Source organism: Pinus tabuliformis, chromosome 5_2 (genome assembly GCF_031772625.1).
Source record: "Pinus tabuliformis cultivar Carrire ecotype Pingquan chromosome 5_2, CPIR1, whole genome shotgun sequence".
NCBI lineage: Eukaryota > Viridiplantae > Streptophyta > Pinopsida > Pinales > Pinaceae > Pinus > Pinus tabuliformis.
Genome location: NC_142306.1, coordinates 887,070,116 through 887,090,235, shown reverse-complemented (window position 1 = coordinate 887,090,235; position 20,120 = coordinate 887,070,116). Strand labels below are relative to the sequence as shown.

General features: G+C 37.3%; 1 protein-coding gene across 1 annotated transcript; it reads right to left on the bottom strand.

Moving 5' to 3' along the window:
• Positions 1-6,929: 6,929 nt before the first annotated feature.
• LOC149162144 (uncharacterized) lies at positions 6,930-7,715 on the bottom strand. The gene has a single exon (XM_089435109.1). It carries the CDS (start codon positions 7,713-7,715, stop codon positions 6,930-6,932), a length of 786 nt encoding a protein of 261 aa, XP_089291235.1.
• Between the last annotated feature and the right edge of the window lie 12,405 nt (positions 7,716-20,120).

Here is a 20,120-nt window from a genome sequence, read left to right as displayed (position 1 = left end):
CACACCCAACAAGGCAACCACGTGGTTGAAAAACAAAAGTGTAGTCATCTTGCCACTATTGTTTAATGTTGGCATGGCCTCAACCCATTTTGTGAAACAGTCAACAACGACTATAGTTTACCCATGCCCCCCGACTGAGGTGGGGTTACATGTCATGAAGTCAATGCCCCATTTGGCGAATGGTCCAACAATGATGATAGGATGTAGTGGTGCAGGTAGTAATGTAGCTTTACGGTCACAGATCTGACATGCATGACAACTTCTGATGGTAAAAATTCAGTCTTTGTATATGGTAGGCTAGAAGTAACTAGCGCGGAGAATTATCTGTGTGGTAGCATAACCAGATAAGTGTCCACCACAAGCACCTAAATGACAATCATTCAAAACTTTCTTGGCTTCCTCATGCGTGAGGCACCTTCGTAAAATCATATCGATACCATGACGGTAAAGAGTGTCGGTAATTATCACATAATCTTTGGCTTGGTATCGGATACATCGTTGTTGTGAGTGAGAGGTATCAGGCCAGAAAGTTTGGGTCTGGAGATAAATCAATATATCTCCATACCACAGGTCAAATGATGAAATCAAGAACAGAGACTCATCCAAAATTGATGGTTTTGATGTTGAATCAATGGTATTCGAGGGAAGGTTGCAAAGAAGCTCAGCGAAAACTAGAGATTTCTTTGATTTGGATTTGATGAATTCCAAATCAAATTCCTTCAAAATGACGATCCATTTTGAGTATTTTCCCCCCAGCAGTTGACATCAAAAAATATATGTCATAGGGTTGCAATTCGAAATGACAGTGGTCTTTTAGAGAAGGATATAGTGGTGAAATCTCTGTACATCTTGAATAGCAACCAGAGCTAGCTTTTTGACGTAAGAGTACTTAACTTCTGTATCCTTGAGATTGCAGCTCAAATAATATATCGGATGTTCAATCCCATCTTCTTCTTGGACTAAAACCATTCCAATGATTGTATCTACATTGATGAGATATAGGAAGTAGTCATTTTGATAATTCGGGGAATGCATTAATGAGGCTCTAATCAAGGTATCTTTAAGAGCATCAAAGGAAGCTTGCACAACCTGATCCTAATGGAAGGGTATCCCATTTTTCAAAAGACAAGTAAATCCTTTAGCCATTTCAATATAATTGGGAATGAACCTCCTTAGAAAATTAGCCTTCCCTTGGAGTCTCTGTAACTGTAATAGATTGGAAGGTGGAGGCAAGTCAAGAATTGCCTGAACCTTAAGTGGTTCGAGTCGAATTTCCTCCTTAGACACTACAAAACCAAGCAAATGAATAGAACCAACACAAAACACACATTTGTGTGGATTGAGTCATATTTTGTAGTGTTGACACCGTAAAAATATATCTCTCAAATGTTGCGGGTGATCAGACCGCTTTCATGAATGAGCAAGTAAATCATCAAGGTATGGTTGAACAATATGTTTGATGTCATGGAAGGCATAGTTCATTTCCCTCTGAAAAGTTTCCCCTATGTTCTTCAAACCAAAATGGAGTTTCTTGTAATCGAATGTGCCCCATGGACAAATAAAAGCAGTTTTAGATTGGTTGCCTGGGCGGATATTGATTTGATTATAGCTGGAAAATCCATTCATGAATAAAAATATTTCACATCCGGCAAATTCATCAATAATCTAGTTGATAGAGGGAGTGGGATAATTGTCTTTTGGATAAGCCCGATTAACATCCCTATAATCGACACACACTCGTATTGTCCCTTGTTTCTTCATGATAGGAACAATATTGGAAACTCAATCTATAAGATGAACAAGGTATAACCAACATGAAAAAGTTTTTCAACTTCTGTTTTAATGGAAGCAACCTTCTTTGGATGAACATGATGGAGGCATTATCGTACTTGCTTGACATCATGATACATTTTGATTTCATTTTCAACTATACTAGAGTTAATACTTGGCATCTTCTCATATGACCATGCAAATATATCTCAGAATTCATGAAAGGGAGCACGGTAAATATCAAGTTCTGATGGAGAACAAGATTTTCCAACATGAATGTTTTCTACAACTTTAGGTTTGGTTGAAATATTGATAGAAATTGTTTCTTCGATATTTGACAGGTTTGGTTCCAAATATTTTGATTAAACCCTTAAATGAAATTCATAATTAAAATTTCAATATATTCATTTGAATGATTTAATAAACCATCTTGTTTTGAAATCCATGTGTTTTTTTCTATTCCCATGGATTTTGAAAAACCATGTTTTTTGGTAAATCCATGGCTAATAAAGTATTTGTATTTTTCCTTTTACCCCTATAGAATATTTGGATGGATTTCCAAAACCATGTGTTGTTTCTGTTGGCCTTCCTTTTGATTTTCACTTGAAAATGTAAATTCAAATTCACATATACCTGTAAATTCTTTTTACATCTGTAAGTCTTGTTTTACTTATCCTCCATAGATTTCCAAAACCATGTGTTGTTTCTATTGGCCTTCCTTTTGATTTTCACTTACAAATGTAAATTCAAATTCACATGTACTGGCAAATTATTTTTACATCTGTCAGTCTTGTTTTACTTATTCTCCTATCTATAAAACTCGTTTACATATTTCATAACATATGATTTTTTTTATATACCTTCCTGCCATAATAGAAATGTAATAGGAAAAATTGTTTTCGGAGGGGGTAGGTGGTAAGAGGCTTTGAGCGGGTCTGATTTAACATGAGGGTGATAGCTGTAAAACCGTGTAAGAATGAAAAAAAAAAATTATACCCCCCGGAGGGGCTGGGTCCGAAATATACCACTAACAGTTGATATATTTATTCATAGATCTTGGGAATTTTACATTTGGGAAATTTAATAGTTAAGTGTCGGGTAGGCCATAAGCCTTGACTTTTGGATTTACGACTTTGGCTGACGTATGATGAATAAATGTCATTCTCATGTTTTAGAGTTTTGATTTATTTATTATTTTTGAAATAATTCAAAATAAATAATTTCTCACTTAGGTCTTTTTCTTTGCTTTCTGGTGTAGACTTCAACTTGCTCTTTCTTTTGATCCAGATGTCTGTTTGAAGCACCAAATATAACGTTGGAAAGCTGCTCCTAAGCACTTTTCCATGAAAACACTTGCAACATGATCTAACCTGGATCTTATATGTAAAAAATCTCCCAAACATAGAGACTTTGTCTTGGCCACCAGACTTCAAGAACTAAATGGATCCTTGGACAAGCAAACATTTAGGCGATGATACCTAGTGATTCATAGGCTAAAATTTACCAGCATATTCCCTAAATAGATAACTGCACAAACATATTACCTATATTATAGGACCCTAATAGTGGCTCCAACTAGGGATGGTATCCCCCCTATGGGGAAACAAAGAACCTTTGCTCCAGTGCTTGACCATTGAGTAGTTCTCACACCCCCGACCTGCAACTTGTGACCTATTCTGAAACTCAAATGCCTGTACAAACTAAAAATGATACTGAATACTGAAAATTGTAAAATCTACTGCAAATTAAAATTTAAACAATATGACTGAAAAAATGCTCAGGGTACTGAGCCTATTGGTACAGACTTACCTATCCTATACTACTGAGAAGTCGTTGAATCAAATGACACAAAATGCCAATGAAGCCAGTCAAGTAGCTACTGAAATAAGTGGACTGCTTGACTATGTGTCAACAAAATTAAAGCTCAAAATTGTAATAAAAATGGAAACTGGCGATGCATCTGGTTCTTATAGTGAAAACATGGTTGAAAAATCAAGCTGAAAATACCCTTCATGTAGTCTGTTATGAGATCAATAAAGACATAATCTATTAGTTCATCCTCCAGGTATTCAATCACCAGTTTAACATGGCTGAGTTTTCTAGTTGTCTTCACAATGTTAAACCATGATTTTAACTATACAGTGTCAGTCTTGTGTTAAAAAACATAACATTTATCAATTTGAAAATCAAAGGGCAGTATAATCTCCTCTCGTTTTGGCAAAGGAAGATTTTCAAAGAACTGTCGCGTATCTTAGAAACTGTAGGACTGGATCAGAGTATTTAAGAGTTCAATATCCTTCTCAAGTCTTTCAGCGAATGACTCAAGAAAACAAACTTTAATTTCAGACAAAAATTTGCATGATTTCAAACAATAAAACACGACCATTGAAAAAGCTTCATCAATTTGATAATCTACAAACTCATCCCATAATTCTTTTAAAGCTTCAATAAAAAGAGAAACTTTTACATATCTTGACATTGAGACTAATGCAACAATTAGCTCTGCAATTTAAGCTTTGGATTCTTCGGTTAGTGGAGTCACCATGAAAGCTTTAAGCTTCGGATTCTTGAACACAGAGTCGCGAGGAGAATGCTTCAACCTTCATATGTCTGAATGATGTCCACCATCAGCAATGAGATTTGAAATTTCATAATATTTCTTGGGGAAGATGAAACCGTTCATTCCCCAGTGTGGTCTCCACAATGTTAGCTCTTTGTAATTTCTTAAGGATGTGAAAGAAATTGCAAAGGTAACCATAGAACTGCTTTGGAATCTGGGATCTAACCCTGCCAACTTTCGAGAGGGATCTCTCTGTCAGATTTAGCTTTGTTTTCTTGGTAGGATTTTAGGTTAGTTATGAGAGTTCAAGGTTTGGTTTATGAATTGTGTTGGCATTATGACACAGGTTTGGCATTATGGCACAGCTGTTGTCCTTGATGGCAACTCACTCAAAGGGCAGATTTCAGCTCAGGCTCTCAGAAAGAAAGAAAATAAGGTATACGCAGGTTCATCTTAGCAAAGTCGCGTATATATGCGGGAACACCGATCAAAAGGCGCGTATGCATATGCACGCACTTTCATGCAAGGAAAAAGTGCGTACATGGGTACATGTGGGAAAATTTATGTTTGATCCATGGTATTCAGTTTGACATATTTGAACCTATGGTTTTGGTCCTTGGTATTGCATCCAAAATGTTGAACCCAGGTATTGGGTCCCTAGTATTGGTTCTCAGTGGTTTTGGACCATGGTTTGAGTAAGGCCTAAGACTATAAAAAGGGAAGGAGATCTTTTGGCAAGGGTATCGACTAAAGTGTTGAATATCTTAAGAGGAGCAAGATCTGGAATACTGGTGATTGATTTATGGTGCATTGCTGAACCAAGGAGGAACCTGAGCGCTAAAGCTGGATAAGTTCTATTGGTGAATCAAGATCTTAAGGCTTGAATAGTAGTATCATTATATGATGTTTGATCTGTGATATTTGGCACATGATTAGATCTATAAATCTGATAAACTGGGTATAATAATGTCTGAATACTTGAAAAAGGAGAATTGTCTTTTATAGATCTGTATGCAGGTTCAGAATGGCACAAGCACGTATACACGCAGGTTCAGCAATTGAATAAAGTGTATACGCTGGTTGGCATTGATACAACTGCGTATGTACGCAAGTTTCTGCATAGTAAAGTAGCGTATGTTTCATGAAATATGCTTTAGCTACTTCTGTTTATAGCTGCAGTGTTTTGGGTTCAGAATTGGTGTCTGGTTACTGTTACTATTTTCTGGTTACAACATTCTGAGAAGTGTTTGGTTGATTCTATATTGGGTTGTACAAAAGAGATTGATTGTTGCAGATATACTTGATGTATAATTGTTGGACACCTAATCATCAATGGGTTAGTGTGGAAGCCGAATGGACAAAAGGAGTCCAAGAGACCTTGGGATGTGAAACCCAACGATCAAACTATGTACTATAAATGTATATCATATGTTAATAAAAAAAGGTATTTTCATGTTTATCTTTAATATTGTTCTGGCTGCCCATGTGTGTTTAACATGGTATCAGAGCGGGCATACTCCTGCCCTACATAATTTCTTTGAACCATTTGTTTTATGGTCTTTATGAGCAGGTCCTATTTTAGTATTCCTGCCCTTGCAACTCCCTTCTGCTATCTTCTCTGCAGTCTGTCTTTTGACAGGAATCTATCCTGCCATGCATAATCTCTTGCAATTTGAAAATTTATTGTTGGATTTTTTCTGGGGTCGTCTTCGTTGTTTTAGTGGAAAACTGCATTTTATTAGCTGCGTTGTACTGAGTGGTGATTTAATATCTGACTTGTGTGTCAGACTGTGTAGACAGTGTGACTGAACCACCATTGGCATTGTATAGAATAACAACGCTGCTCTCTCTAGACTGGTCATACGCTCCAAAATGCAATGCATCTGCCATCCTCTCACTCGGCTTCATCAACGGAAAGCTGGAGAGCCACCTTGCTATTCCTGGTTATTTTTAAATTGAAATCATAACACCTTCTGGTCCATATCTGCTCCTATTTCATTGATGCGCAGAGAAACGCTCCTTCACTCGGCGCTTTTTGTGCCATTGTTTACCTGCACCCTCTGTCTTTTACAGTCCTGGCCCTTGAAATTAGACCTGCGCTCTCTGTCTGACATTCATATGACATGGGAATGTTTGCGTTGTCCTGACCTGGTTTTAAACGTTTGCGCTGGCATGCTGGTCATCTTGACCTAGTTTGAACGCTGGACGCTTCTTGTTTCAGTTTCATTTGTTTTCAGACCGCAGATTTGGAGATGTGCCATTGATTAAAGTTCCACGTCTTTTCTAATTGGTTTAGTTTGTAAGGAAAATGTCCTGACGTGCTATACAATAGGTTGTTCATGAGTATGACAGGCTATACAACTGTTACAAAAGTCTCAAAGACGTCCTCGAACAGGACATCGATATGTTTGAAAAATTGAAAGAAAAGGTGGAAGAGGCAGAAAAGAACAATGATGAAGAGGGCTTGAAAGTGCTTGTTCAAGAGATTAAGGAAAAGTTTTCAGAGGTAGACACATACTCTCCGATACGAAAAGCCTTTGTCGTTTTGCATGGTGAATTGAGTAAACTCAACAGACGAATTGAAGGAGATCACAGTTGATCATAGGGTGGACTCGTCTCCGTGAGACAAAGAAGAAATACAGATTTTAGAATTTAGACATACTGCTACTTCTGTGAGCGCTGCGTAGGTGGACACGATTTCACACGCACCTCTTGCCTCAGCCGCAGTATTCCAGAATGTAAGTGCGAATTCGATGGCTATGCCAGTGTCGAATCCCTGAAGGTACTGAAAGTATGTTAACCACCACCTGCTCTGCTTCTGGAACAACCTCATAGTAAGGACAATCGTATCTCGTAACCTAAGATTGTCTTCGGGTGTGCTTAAGACAAACACATTGCCATCAGAACCCCTTATTACACATTGCGCTGAAGGCCCATTAGGGACTGTGATAGATATATCAGAAGTATACTTCTCATTCATGACCACTCTACGCTGTTTGTTACTCTTTATCTCATAATTTGATTTTTTAAGAGTCAGTGTAGCACTTTCCCAATTGTTACGTTCCCCAACCGAAAGCAGAATGTCAAATAATCCTTGCCCTACAGAAAAATAATTCTCAATCTGTTCTTGCATAATAGGATCACATGTTATTTTGTTTGGCTCATTTGCAAAAACCTTGACTAGCTTTCCCTTTCGACTTCTCTCATCCATTGGAACGCATTCAATGGCAATCCATGCATCAACATCATCTGCCATAATTGTATATTTAGGTTGAGCTGCCCCCTCAATGTACTGCACAGTGCCATCTTGTAAGTGACGAACCCACTGAAAAACACAAAGAGAAGTGCCATTGACAGAAATTCCACATGCTTGTAATGTGTTCATGGTTGTGTTGAATTTTCTGCCGCTCCTGCGCGTTGAGACTTTGACTGGCCGTGGTATACGTCGAACAAATTTTCAAGGACTGTGTTGAATGGTATGGTTGCGTACAACTCTTATGTGCATTGAACCGTCATTTACATGTTGTTTTCTTTTCATCACTGAGCCATTGGAATGGTCAAATATTGCTACCTTAATTAACATACCGATTTTCTTCAAAAGCGAAAGCGTTGGGGTTGAAAGAAATTTAGTTATGCACGTTTAATCATCAAAACAACAAAGCCAATGTTGATCATGAAAATGTTGAAGAAAGTCCATGACAGATCTCAGAAAATCATTTAAATTTTGGTAAGGGAATCTACACAGGGCAGAGACACGAGCTATCACTATAGCTATAGTTGCTCCAAGTTTCTAGTCCTTCATAGGCTTGGGATCGCTGGTAACTTTGGGAAAATTGATCAAGATCTCAAGTTGAAGAAAAGAAGACATTGTCTGTCCGTAGTTCATTTGGAGTCAAAGGGATTATTGATAAAGGGACGTGGACTTGTCCTATAGCGAATCATGAACTAGTTGCAGAGTGGCACCTCTGGTAGCAGCATACATCACTACAAATATCTTCATGCAATTATTACATAAAGTTGAAGTGGACTATTGTTTTCTTTCAAGAAAGTGGCAAGATCAGAGAATTGTGTTATAATTGTGAAGTTTTGATAGCCATCATTTAGTGAAGGAGTATTTGAAGGATCCAAGAAAGTTTGCAGTTGCTGCTGCCCCAGTTGTGGAACTGTATTTAAAACTCATTATAGTTTCTGTCTACATATATATGCATTGATTCCTTGATTCATTTGCTGCACATTTACAAAGGATTTTTCTGTGTCTTTGTACTGTGAGTGGGTGTTACTTTTACTCATTGGGTCATAGTTGTAATCAATTTTTTAAAGGGGTGTAATTTTGACAATGGAGAATATGCCTCGAATTACTGAAATATTAGAGTTCTTAAAAACTCTGATACATTCCTCCGATCATGGTACAGTAAGAATAAGAAAAGCTTCTCTAGTTGACATTAGAACCTATTTGTATAATGTACAAGAGAATATTGAGTTTTTGCAGCTTGAGACAAAGCTACAGCAAGAAGAATTACAACAATGGAGTCATCATTCTGAACATGTTTCTGTTCAGAGGATTGAAACAGACTCCCATAAATAGCAAGACAATAATATTACAGTTCATTCATATTTAGTACCCCATAAAGCAACAGTTGTACATGTAGATGCAGAAAATTAGTTTGCGATTCCCAATCCATTATCAGACCTTGGTAACAGCTTGTCCACAACAAGCACGAAACTGGTCTTGGATATGACAAGGACTTGTCCTTTCATATTCCAGACTACTCAAAGCCCATTCAGTTTCAGAGTGCTAGATTCATTCATGATAGTTCAACTGCTCCTCATGACAGTTCACCTCCAGCTGTTCCAGACTCTGCCTCTCTTTCACTCATATTCTATCTGATTTGTCCTGATGATGGACCCCCTTTGGGGTTTGAAACGTTGGTAGAATGAACTAGAAACTGTGGATAATCTGGATCATGACACTACAAAAAACTTCCACAGAGGCTTGAAATCTAACAAAACAACAACAACAGATTGTGAAATGCCAACACTGTGACTGAGCTGGCCATTTGAAAGATCATTATTTTGATCTTCGTCCATGTAAACATTGTCATAAAACTAGTCATTCTTCACACAGATGCTTCAGAAATAAACGTCCTGCAAGAACAAAGATTCATCTTGGATGGGTCGCTTCTTGGCAATGGGCATCAACAGCCAAGAAGATATTCCAAACACATTTCAGAACTTGCTCTAGAGTATTGAACAGTCTTGCAATTGAGTTTTATCCATCATCTCACCTTGTATCTGACAGGGGGGGAAATGATGGTCATCTACAAGCTTCAAAGCCACATCAAGCGAGCTTGAGCCACAACTTGCCACACTAGTTTCAGAGTAGTAGCCAGAAACAAAGATGCCCTTGAGCATGCCTTGAATTGGTAATCTAGGACACTTCCTTTAGTAGAAGACTTCAGCTTCTTGCCAGTTTCGGAAGAATTCCAGGAACAAAAATGGGGACACTTTCTCTAGCAGAAGACTTCATCTTCTTGCAAGTTTTGGAAGAGTTCCAGGAATTGCATTAAGCATTCCAGAGTTGTTGGTCATCCTTAAACCATCACAGGTTGAGACTTCCCTTTTCAGGTTGAAGTTCTCCATTTTATGCGGGGTGAGACCTCCCTTTATTGGTTGAAGGTTTCCCTCTTCAAAACAATAGGAGCACTTCCTCTAGCAGAAGACTTCAGCTTCTTGCCAGTTATGGAGGAGTTCCGGGAACTGCACTAAGCGTTCCAGTGTTGGTGGTCATCCTTAAACCATTGCCCTTTATACCAACATTTTAGAGAGCGCATTCAGCCTAGTGCTGCCATACATTTTTGAACATTTTGTATTACAGCTCTCTTCTTGGACTCATACATAACCATTCAGATTAAGGAGGGGAATGTTGGACACCTAATCCTCAATGGGTTAATGTGGAAGCTGAATGGACAAAAGGAGTCCAAGAGACATTGGGATGTGAAACCCAATGGTCAAACTATGTACTATAAATGTATATCATATGTTAATAAAAAAAAGGTATTCTCATGTTTATCATTCATATTGTTCTGGCTGCCCATGTGTGTTTAACAATAATTGATGTTATTCATGGATCCGGTCTGAAAATTTATGAAACGTGGTCCGTGGAAGAAAAGAGAAGGTTGTAGCCTTCTGCAGGTAGCAGCCTATGTACTAGTACCTCAGCTAGTACAAGAGCTAAAGGGGGTTGTAGCTCCCTTCCAGGAGAAGCTGGAGAATGAGAGAACGTTGTAGCCTTCTGCAGGTAGCAGCCTGCGTGATGGTATAAGACTGCACCAGTACAAAATCATTGTAAAAAGAAGTTTCTAATTGAAAGAAGATAGAGACAAATTGCAGCAGGTGGTTTTCACCCACATTGGGTTTCCACCTTACATCTTGTGTTCTTTTGTGTGACTGCCTGCTCTATTTTTCTGGCAACTGTTTATATGGTTCTGACACACAGATTAATGATCAACATCTGAAGAATAAATTAAAATTATAAGTCTGCAAGTTATACGTGAGTTTCATTAACCAAAGTTGCGTATACACGCCGTTTTCACTAACTGAAGTTGCGTATACAAATTTTTGTGTGAATTGAAAAGATTTTTATAATACTGATTCACCCCCCCCCCCCCCCCCCCCCTCTTAGTATTATTTCCAACAATTGGTATTAGAGTAGGTCCTTCAGAAGAAGCTTGACCGCTTGAAGGAAGATCTATCATCATGAGAAACTACGAGAGAGAGGCATCCATCAGGCCACCAATTTTTGATGGGAGCAACTTCATCTATTGGAAGGTAAGAATCACAGCCTATCTTCAATCTCTTGGTACAGAAGTTTGGGATATTGTGGAAACAGGATACACATTTCCATCAACAACTCCTACAGATACGACTGGTAAGAAGCAGTATGAAACAAATGCAAAGGCTGTCAATACTCTATTGGGGAGTCTATCTCAATCAGAATTTGTCAAGGTTATGCAGCTCAAAACAACAAAAGAAATATGGGACAAGATCGTTCTGAGCTATGAAGGAGATGATCAAGTAAAATGAGAAAAACTACAACCTCTTAGAATTCAATATGAAAGACTCAAAATGCACAATGATGAAAGTGTGGCTAACTATTTCCTACTTATAGATGAGATTGTAAATTGTATGAAAAACTTGGGTGAAGAAATAAAATAAGTTTTTTTGGTTGAAAAGGTTCTAAGATCTTTGTCTTCTAAGTTTGATTCAAAAGTTTCTACCATAGAAGAAAAGAGGAATCTACAGAGTCTTACCATGTCCCAGCTACACGGAATTCTAACTACTTATGAAATGAGAAAATGGGGACCATCAGACAGGAGAGAAGCCACATTCAAAGCCTTAGGAAAAGGAGATTACAATGAATCAGGATATATGTCTGAAGAAGAAGAAGAATCAAACTTTGTCAAGAACCTTCAACGGGGAACTGGAAGATTCAGAGGTAAGCTGCCTTTCAAATGTTTTGCTTGTGGAAGAGTCGGTCACTATGCTGCAAAGTGTCCTCATAAAGATAAACTAGACAAAGGTAAGGAACCTGTCAGATGGAACAGAAAACATAATGTAATGTAATGTAAGTGATGAAGATGAACAGGGTAATGATGATAGACTTTTGATGGCTATTGAAGATGATGACTTCTTGGATGCTATAAATGAAGAAGATCTTTATGAAGAAATTTCTAAACTCAAAATTTGTTTAAAAGAAAAGAACATGATTATAGACACTTTGAGATTCCAACTTTCTGAAAGAGATAAACACAATGAAGAGTTAGAATGTGAAATTGTGGGACTTAGAAATGAAATTGAGAAAACAAAAGCTCTTAATCTTAGATTTTCTAAATGATCTAAAACTTTAGATGAGATTATCCAAGTATAGCATTCTCCTCTAATCAAGACGAGTCTCGGATATTATGAAGAAATGTCTCAAGCACAGAAGCCATCCATCTCCAGAAGTTTTCTTGATGCAGCAAGGAGAAGTGAACAGGTTGACAATCGACAGAAAAAGCATAATGTAGATTACCAGGTAAATCAGGGGCCATTTGCTTCAAGAATGAACAAAGATTACCAAGTAAATCGTGGGCAATCTACTTCAAGGATGAACAGAAGCTTCAATCAACCATAGGTAAATCATTCTCAATTTGCCTCAAGAAGGGATGTCAATGGAAACTACAATTAGTTGGTTGGTAGGTTTGATAATCACAGAAATTTCTTCAATGGCCAATGTTTCTCTTGTCATAACTTTGGTCACAAAGCTGCTCAATGTGTTGCCTACAAGACCATCATGACTAGAGAAGCTCAAAAACAAAGGAGTATGACTAGAATCATGAAAAGGACCTGCAATAACTTTTCTGCTCTTGAAAATGAAATAGAATGTTCTATCTGTAACAACTTCGGTCATGAAGATTCTGAATGCAGGAGTAGGTTTCTGCAAACAACTCAGAAGGAGCCAACTTCACTGAGTCCCAAAACATGGAAAAAAAAAGAACCGCAACCAGAAAGATGTGGGATAGCCTTATATGCGGAAGGACAAGAAAATCAATGGTACATCGACAGTGGATGCTCGAAACATATGACAGGTGATATGGAAAAACTTCAGTCATATAGTGCCTTAGAAAAGGAAAATAAGGTCTCATTTGGAAATGACACCCCAGCATTCATAAAAGGTAAAGGTTTTGTCCGTTTGACAGAGAAGGTCAAAGCAGGAAATTTTATGTATGTTGATAGCTTAAAGCATAATCTATTGAGTTTCAATCAAATGTGTGATCAAGGAACTGAGGTAATATTTTGATCAAAAGGATGTATTGTTTGTGACATTGATATAAGAGAAACAGTGATCAAAGGCATAAGAACTCCAAATAATTTATACGTACTCAAAGGAGGACAACAATAATGCTATTTAAGCAAGAATGATGAACACTGGCTATGGCACAGAAGATTAGGGAACCTTAGCTTCTCTCAGATAAGGAAAGCATGCAAATATTAGGCGGTTCGTGATCTCCCCGACATTAGAATTCCAGAAAATACAATATGCAAATCATGTCAGTTTGGTAAACAAACTAGAGCTAATTTCCCTGAAAAGGAAGGATCAACTAGTAGGCCACTTGAACTTGTCCATACTGATGTATGTAGTCCAACTAGGAAAAGGTCACCTCGAGGAGAAGAATACTTTATATTGTTTATTGACGACTTTTCCAGGATGTGTTGGATAGGGCTTATGAAGCATAAAGATGAAGCTTTCGAAAAGTTCAAATCATTCAAAGCCTTGGTGGAAAACGAATTAGATCGCAGAATCAAATGCCTGAGGTCTAATCGAGGAGGGGAATTTACTTTAGATTATTTTTTTGATTTTTGTGAAGAACATGGAATAAGAAGGGAATTTTCTGCTGCAAGAACTCCTCAACAAAATGGAGTAGTGGAAAGGATGAATAGAATGGTCCAACAAATCGCTCGTGTTATGCTTAATGAATCTGGAACTCCCACAACCTTCTGGGGTGAAGCCACATTTGCTGCAGTTACTATTCTTAACAAGACAAACGTCTGGGTAAACAACACTTAGAATCCTCATGAACTTTGGTGTGGTAAGACTCCCACGGTAAAATACTTCAAAATTTTTGGAAGTAAATGCTACATTAAGAAGACTGATGAAAATCTTGGCAAGTTTGAACCTAGAGTAGATGAAGGCATTCTACTTGGCTACTCTCCTCACAGCAAAGCATACAAGTGTTACAATAAAAGACTTGGAAAAATTGTTGAAAGTATTGATGTAGTGGTTGATGAAGAAGGAAACACTCCTAGGCAAGTAAAATCTGAAGATCTCAAAGATGATGAGGACTATCCTTCAACATCAAATCAGATTCATAATGAAGAAGAAACCCATGAGGCACCAGAAGAACAGATAAGGATAGAAGAAAAGGCTCCATCTAGATACGTTCAGAAGAATCATCCAGAAACTCAAATTTTGGGGTAGAAAGAGGCAGGTGTACAAACAAGAAGAACCATTTTAGAAGCTTCAAGCTATCTAGCATTGCTCTCCTCCACCGAACCACAAAATGTAAAAGAGGCATGCAAAGATGAATGCTGGGTCAAGGCCATGGAGGAAGAACTTGAACAGATTGAAAAGAATAACACTTGGGAGTTGGTTCCTAGACCAAAAGATAAGAATGTCATAGGGACAAAATGGATTTTCAAAAATAAGCTGAATGAAAATGGAGATGTGATTAGAAACAAGGCAAGACTTGTTTGTAAAGAGTATGCGCAACAAGAAGGTATAGAATTTGAAGAAACTTTCGCACCCATTGCTAGACTTGAGGCCATAAGAATGTTCCTTGCTCTCTCTAGCTTTCAGAAGTTAAAAGTGTTTCAGATGGACATGAAATCTGCGTTTTTGAATGGAGACCTAGATGAAGAAGTATATATTGAGCAGCCAGATGGGTTTATCCTTGGAAATGATCCAAAAGTTGTATGTAGACTCGAAAAGGTTCTCTATGGCCTTGAACAGGCTCCAAGAGCTTGGTATTATCGGTTGGATAAGTACCTTCATCAAAAAGGTTTTTCAAAAGGATCAAGAGATAGCAATCTATATATAAAAATTGACAAGGATAAATTGATAATACTTGTTGTGTATGTTGATGATATCATTTTCGATAGCAATGAGGAAGACATGAGTGAAAACTTTGCCTTGGTGATGCAAAAAGAATTTGAAATGTCTCTTCTTGGTGAGCTCACATATTTTCTTGGTTTACAAGTTCAACAAAACAAAGACAGTATTTTTCTATCACAAACCAAGTATCTCAAGCAGATCTTGAAGAAATATGGGATGGAGGATTCGAAACCAGTATGTACCCCTATGGTAACCGGATGTAGCCTTAGCAAAAATGATGAATCAACTATTTTACATCAACCAACCTATAGATCCATGGTTGGTAGTTTGCTCTATCTAATAGGTACCCGACTAGACATTATGCATGCAGTAGGGATAGTTGGAAGGTTTCAGGCAAATCCAAAGGAACCTCATCTTCAGGCCATTAAGAGAATTTTCAAGTATCTTCAAGGGACTCAAAACTATGGTTTATGGTATCCTAGAGGTACAGATCTCACACTTCATGCATATACAGATGCAGATTGGGTAGGAAGCGTGGATGACAGGAAAAGCAATAATGGTGGTGCATTCTTCATGGGTCCTAGATTAGTATCTTGGTTCAGCAAGAAACAAAGTTCCATTGCATTATCTACAGCTGAAGTAGAATATGTAGCTGTTGCATCTTGCTGCACACAACTCCTTTGGATGATGCAAACATTGCAAGATCTTCAAATCACTTGTACTCCACCTATTTCAATTTTTTGTGATAATACAAGTGCAATAAGTATTTCAAAGAATCCTGTCATGCATTCAAAGACTAAGCACATACCTATCAAGTATCATTTTCTCTGGGAACAAGTGCTTGAACAAACGGTAAAGTTGGAGTATGTTCCATCTAAGGAACAAGTTGTTGATATACTCACCAAACCACTGCCCAGGGAGACATTTAAATACCTCATACAGAAGCTGGGGGTAGTTGATGCATCATCTTACTGTTGAATCTTGTCTGTTCTCAGAGATTAATGGTTGTACGTGAGTTTCAGGTGGGTAATCTGCGTACATCCGTCGGTTTCTGTGGGTATAGTCACGTATATTCTGGTTTGAAGAAAAGGAGTGGGTCCAGACTCAGGATGAAAAGAGTTTGTTATGGGTCTAACAAAGATCATCTGGCACAGGTTCAGGGGGAGCATATATTCTTCTAATAATGCATGTTGGCATTATCTTAGAAGATCTTGGTTCAATTTCACAATTTTTTTGATTTTAGGTGGAACAGGTGTAGAGGGAGAACATGGTTGCTGATCTAAATGATGATTGACAGATGCTACTGACGAAAGTTGTTAACCATCCTAATCTTGTTGTAGATATTTCGTCTCTATGTCATGTATTTCTTTTCTCATTAAGGTCATGTAACGGTCTATCTTGGTTTCCCCACTATGCCTGGGATGGATGAAGTAATGTTCTTGTTTTGTCATGTGTCACTTCTTGGTGTATCCCCACTTGGTTGGGTAGATGAGTCAATTCCCAATTGGTTGGGAGATGGATGCATGTATGAGTCTTGTCATTTATAATGTATAAATTTGTGTATCTTCTTGTAGAACATCTTCTTGCAAACCTTGCCTACAGTCAGGGGCAGCTTGGATAGCACAACAGAGAAGAAAATTCAGCATATACTCAGGGGGAGCATAACCGTTTGCCCTTGATGTCAAAGGGGGAGAATGACTTTTAGTGACTTGGGGTTTCCGTCAAGTCCAAAGGGGGAGATTTTTGGCATTATGACATAGGTTTGGCACTATGGCACAGGTGTTGTCCTTGATGGCAACTCACTCAAAGGGCAGATTTCAGTTCAGGCTCTCAGAAAGAAAGAAAATAAGGTATACGCAGGTTCATCTTAGCAAAGTCATGTATATACACGGTAACACTGATCAAAAGGTGCGTATGTGTATGCACGCACTTTCATGCAAGGAAAAAGCACGTACATGGTTACATGTGGGAAAATTTATGTTTGATCCATGGTATTCAGTCTGACATATTTGAAACTATGGTTTTGGTCCTTGGTATTGCATCCAAAGTGTTGAACCCAGGTATTGGGTCCCTAGTATTGGTTCTCAATGGTTTTGGACCATGGTTTGAGTAAGGCCTAAGACTATAAAAAGGCAAGGAGATCTTTTGGCAAGGGTATCGACTAAAGTGTTGAATATCTTAAGAGTAGCAAGATTTGGAATACTGGTGATTGATTTATGGTGCATTGCTGAACCAAGGAGGAACCTAAGTGGTAAAGATGGATAAGTTCTATTGGTGAATCAATATCTTAAGGCTTGAATAGTAGTATCGTTATATGATGTTTGATCTGTGATATTTGGCGCATGATTAGATCTATAAATCTGATAAACTGGGTATAATAATGTCTGAATAATTGAAAAAGGAAAATTGTCTTTTATAGTTCTGTACACAGGTTCGGCGCGGCACAGGTGCATATACACGCAGGTTCAGCAATTGAAGAAAGCATATACACTAGTTGGCATTGATACAGTTGTGTGTGTACACAGGTTTCTACATAGTAAAGTAGAGTACATTTCATGAAATATGCTTTAGCTACTTCTGTTTATAGCTGCAGTGTTCTGGGTTCAGAATTGGTGTCTGGTTACTGTTACTATTTTCTGGTTACAGCATTCTGAGAATTGTTTGGTTGATTCTATATTGGTTTGTACAAAGGACATTGATTGTTGCAGATATACTTGATGTATAATTGATGTTATTCATGGATCCAGTCTGAAAATTATGAAACGTGGTCCTTGGAAGAAAAGAGAATGTTCTAGCCTTCTGCAGGTAGCAGCCTATGTACTAGTACCTCAGCTAGTACAAGAGCTAAAGGGGGCTGTAGCTCCCTTCCAGGAGAAGCTGGAGAACGAGAGAAGGTTGTAGCCTTCTGTAGGTAGCAGCCTGCGTACTGGTATAAGACTGCACCGGTACAAAATCATTGTAAAAAGAAGTTTCTAATTGAAAGAAGATAGAGACAAATTACAGCAGGTGGTTTTCACCCACATTGGGTTTCCACCTTACATCTTGTGTTCTTTCGTGTGACTGTCTGCTCTATTTTTCTGGTAACTGTTTATATGGTTCTGACACACAGATTAATGATCAACATCTGAAGAATAAATTAAAATTATAAGTCTGCAAGTTATACATGAGTTTCATTAACCAGAGTTGCGTATACATGCCGCTTTCACTAATTGAAGTTGCATATACAAATTTTTGTGTGAATTGAAAAGATTTTTATAATACTGATTCACCCTCCCCCCTCTCAGTATAATTTCCAACAAATTGGTTTGGTTGGAACAACAAGGGAAAAGCCATTGGGAAATTGAGTCAAAGAGGCTTGGGGTGATCAATTTGTAGAAGTATCAAGATTAAGTGAAGTAGGGAAAGGTAGACATACTACTGGATCCTTGTAGTTTATGAGATGGAGAAGGAAGAACATATTAGGATTCAATTTAAATATGGAGCAATTAATAATTCTATATTTAAACTTCAGAAGAAAATATTGATATTGCTTTAAGCTAGAACAGGGTGACAAATCCTGAACTTAATTTTATTTAAAACAATAGAGAAGAGAAACACATATGAAAAATAGAGAAAAATTATTAGATTAAGAAGCACTTCAGCACATAGATATGACACAGGAATCCTGAAACAACTTGCTTGTATTAATGCAAATGGCCACTAAATCTCAGTTACAATAATGGTAGTCTTTCACAATAGAAGTCCCAACCCTTTGTGTATTACAAATTAAACAATATATATAATAAAAGCTCTCCTAAACTCTTACGATAATTCTTGAATTTTCTCCTGAATAATAGCTAAAAATACAATAATATCTCCAATTTATTTGCTTGAAACATTGAAATGTTTGCAAGTATCTTGTGCTAAAATATGGAATTGGTTTTATGAATGCTAGAAATATGTAAAAAGGTCCTCAATCTACTAATCTTCTGCTGCTAGGTGTCATAGACTTATCTTCATGCCCTTGAAGTCTGGAAAAAGGTTGAAACTGTCTTCATAAAATCAACTAACTACCCTCTTAAATCTGATTTCTTTGTCTTTGAGTTGTATTTCTGTCATTTTTTCTTTTCATCATCTTTTGAATACTTTATTTTGTCACAAAATATTTGGGGAAATATATATTTTAAATAATATTTCCAAATATTTTGATTAAACCCTTAAATGAAATTCATAATTAAAATTTCAATATATTCATTTGAATGATGTAATGAACCATCTTCTTTTGAAATCCATGTGTTATTTTCCCTTCCCATGGATTTTGAAAAACCATGTGTTGTTTGGTAAATCCATGCTAGTAAAGTATTTTTATTTTTCCTTTTACCTCTCTAGAATATTTGGATGGATTTCCAAAACCATGTGTTGTTTCTACTGGCCTTCCTTTTGATTTTCACCTGCAAATGCAAATTCAAATTCACATGTACCTACAAATTATTTTTACATCTGTAACTCTTGTTTTAGTTATGGTCCTATCCATAAAACTCGTTTACATGAAGCTCATTTTTTCTCACTAGTACATTATCGTTTACATGAAGCTCATTTTTTCTCACTAGTACATTAATTTTATAAACTTATGATTGCAAAATCTTTCTTTTATTTTCTCTTGTAAATTCATTTTCTTGCACCCGTGACCTTGTAGTTGTAAAATTCCTTTTACCTTAGTCAAATTTTTCTCATCCTCCTTCATTCATAAACACATTTCATAGCATATGAAATTTTTATTTATATAACTTCCCACCATAATTTAAATGTAATAGGAAAAATGGTTTTCAGAGGGGGTAGGGGGTAAGAGGTTTTGAGCAGGGGTGGTTAGATTTAACATGATGGTGACAGCTGTAAAACTCGGTAAGAATGAAAACAACTTTTTGGACCCCCCCTTTGGTAACCCTTTGGTAAATGTCAGAGGGGCTGGGTCTGAAGCATACTACTAATTGTTGATATATTTATTCATAGATCTCGAGGATTTTACATTTGGGAAATTTAATAGTTAAGTGTGGGGTGGGCCATAAGCCTTGACTTTTGGATTTACAACTTTGGCTAACGTATGATGAATAAATGTGGTTTTCATGTTTTAGAGTTTTGATTTATTTATTATTTTTGAAA

Excerpts from the sequence above, each read along its gene's own strand:
- LOC149162144 (XM_089435109.1), bottom strand. The coding sequence starts at position 7,715 with ATGAACACATTACAAGCATGTGGAATTTCTGTCAATGGCACTTCTCTT.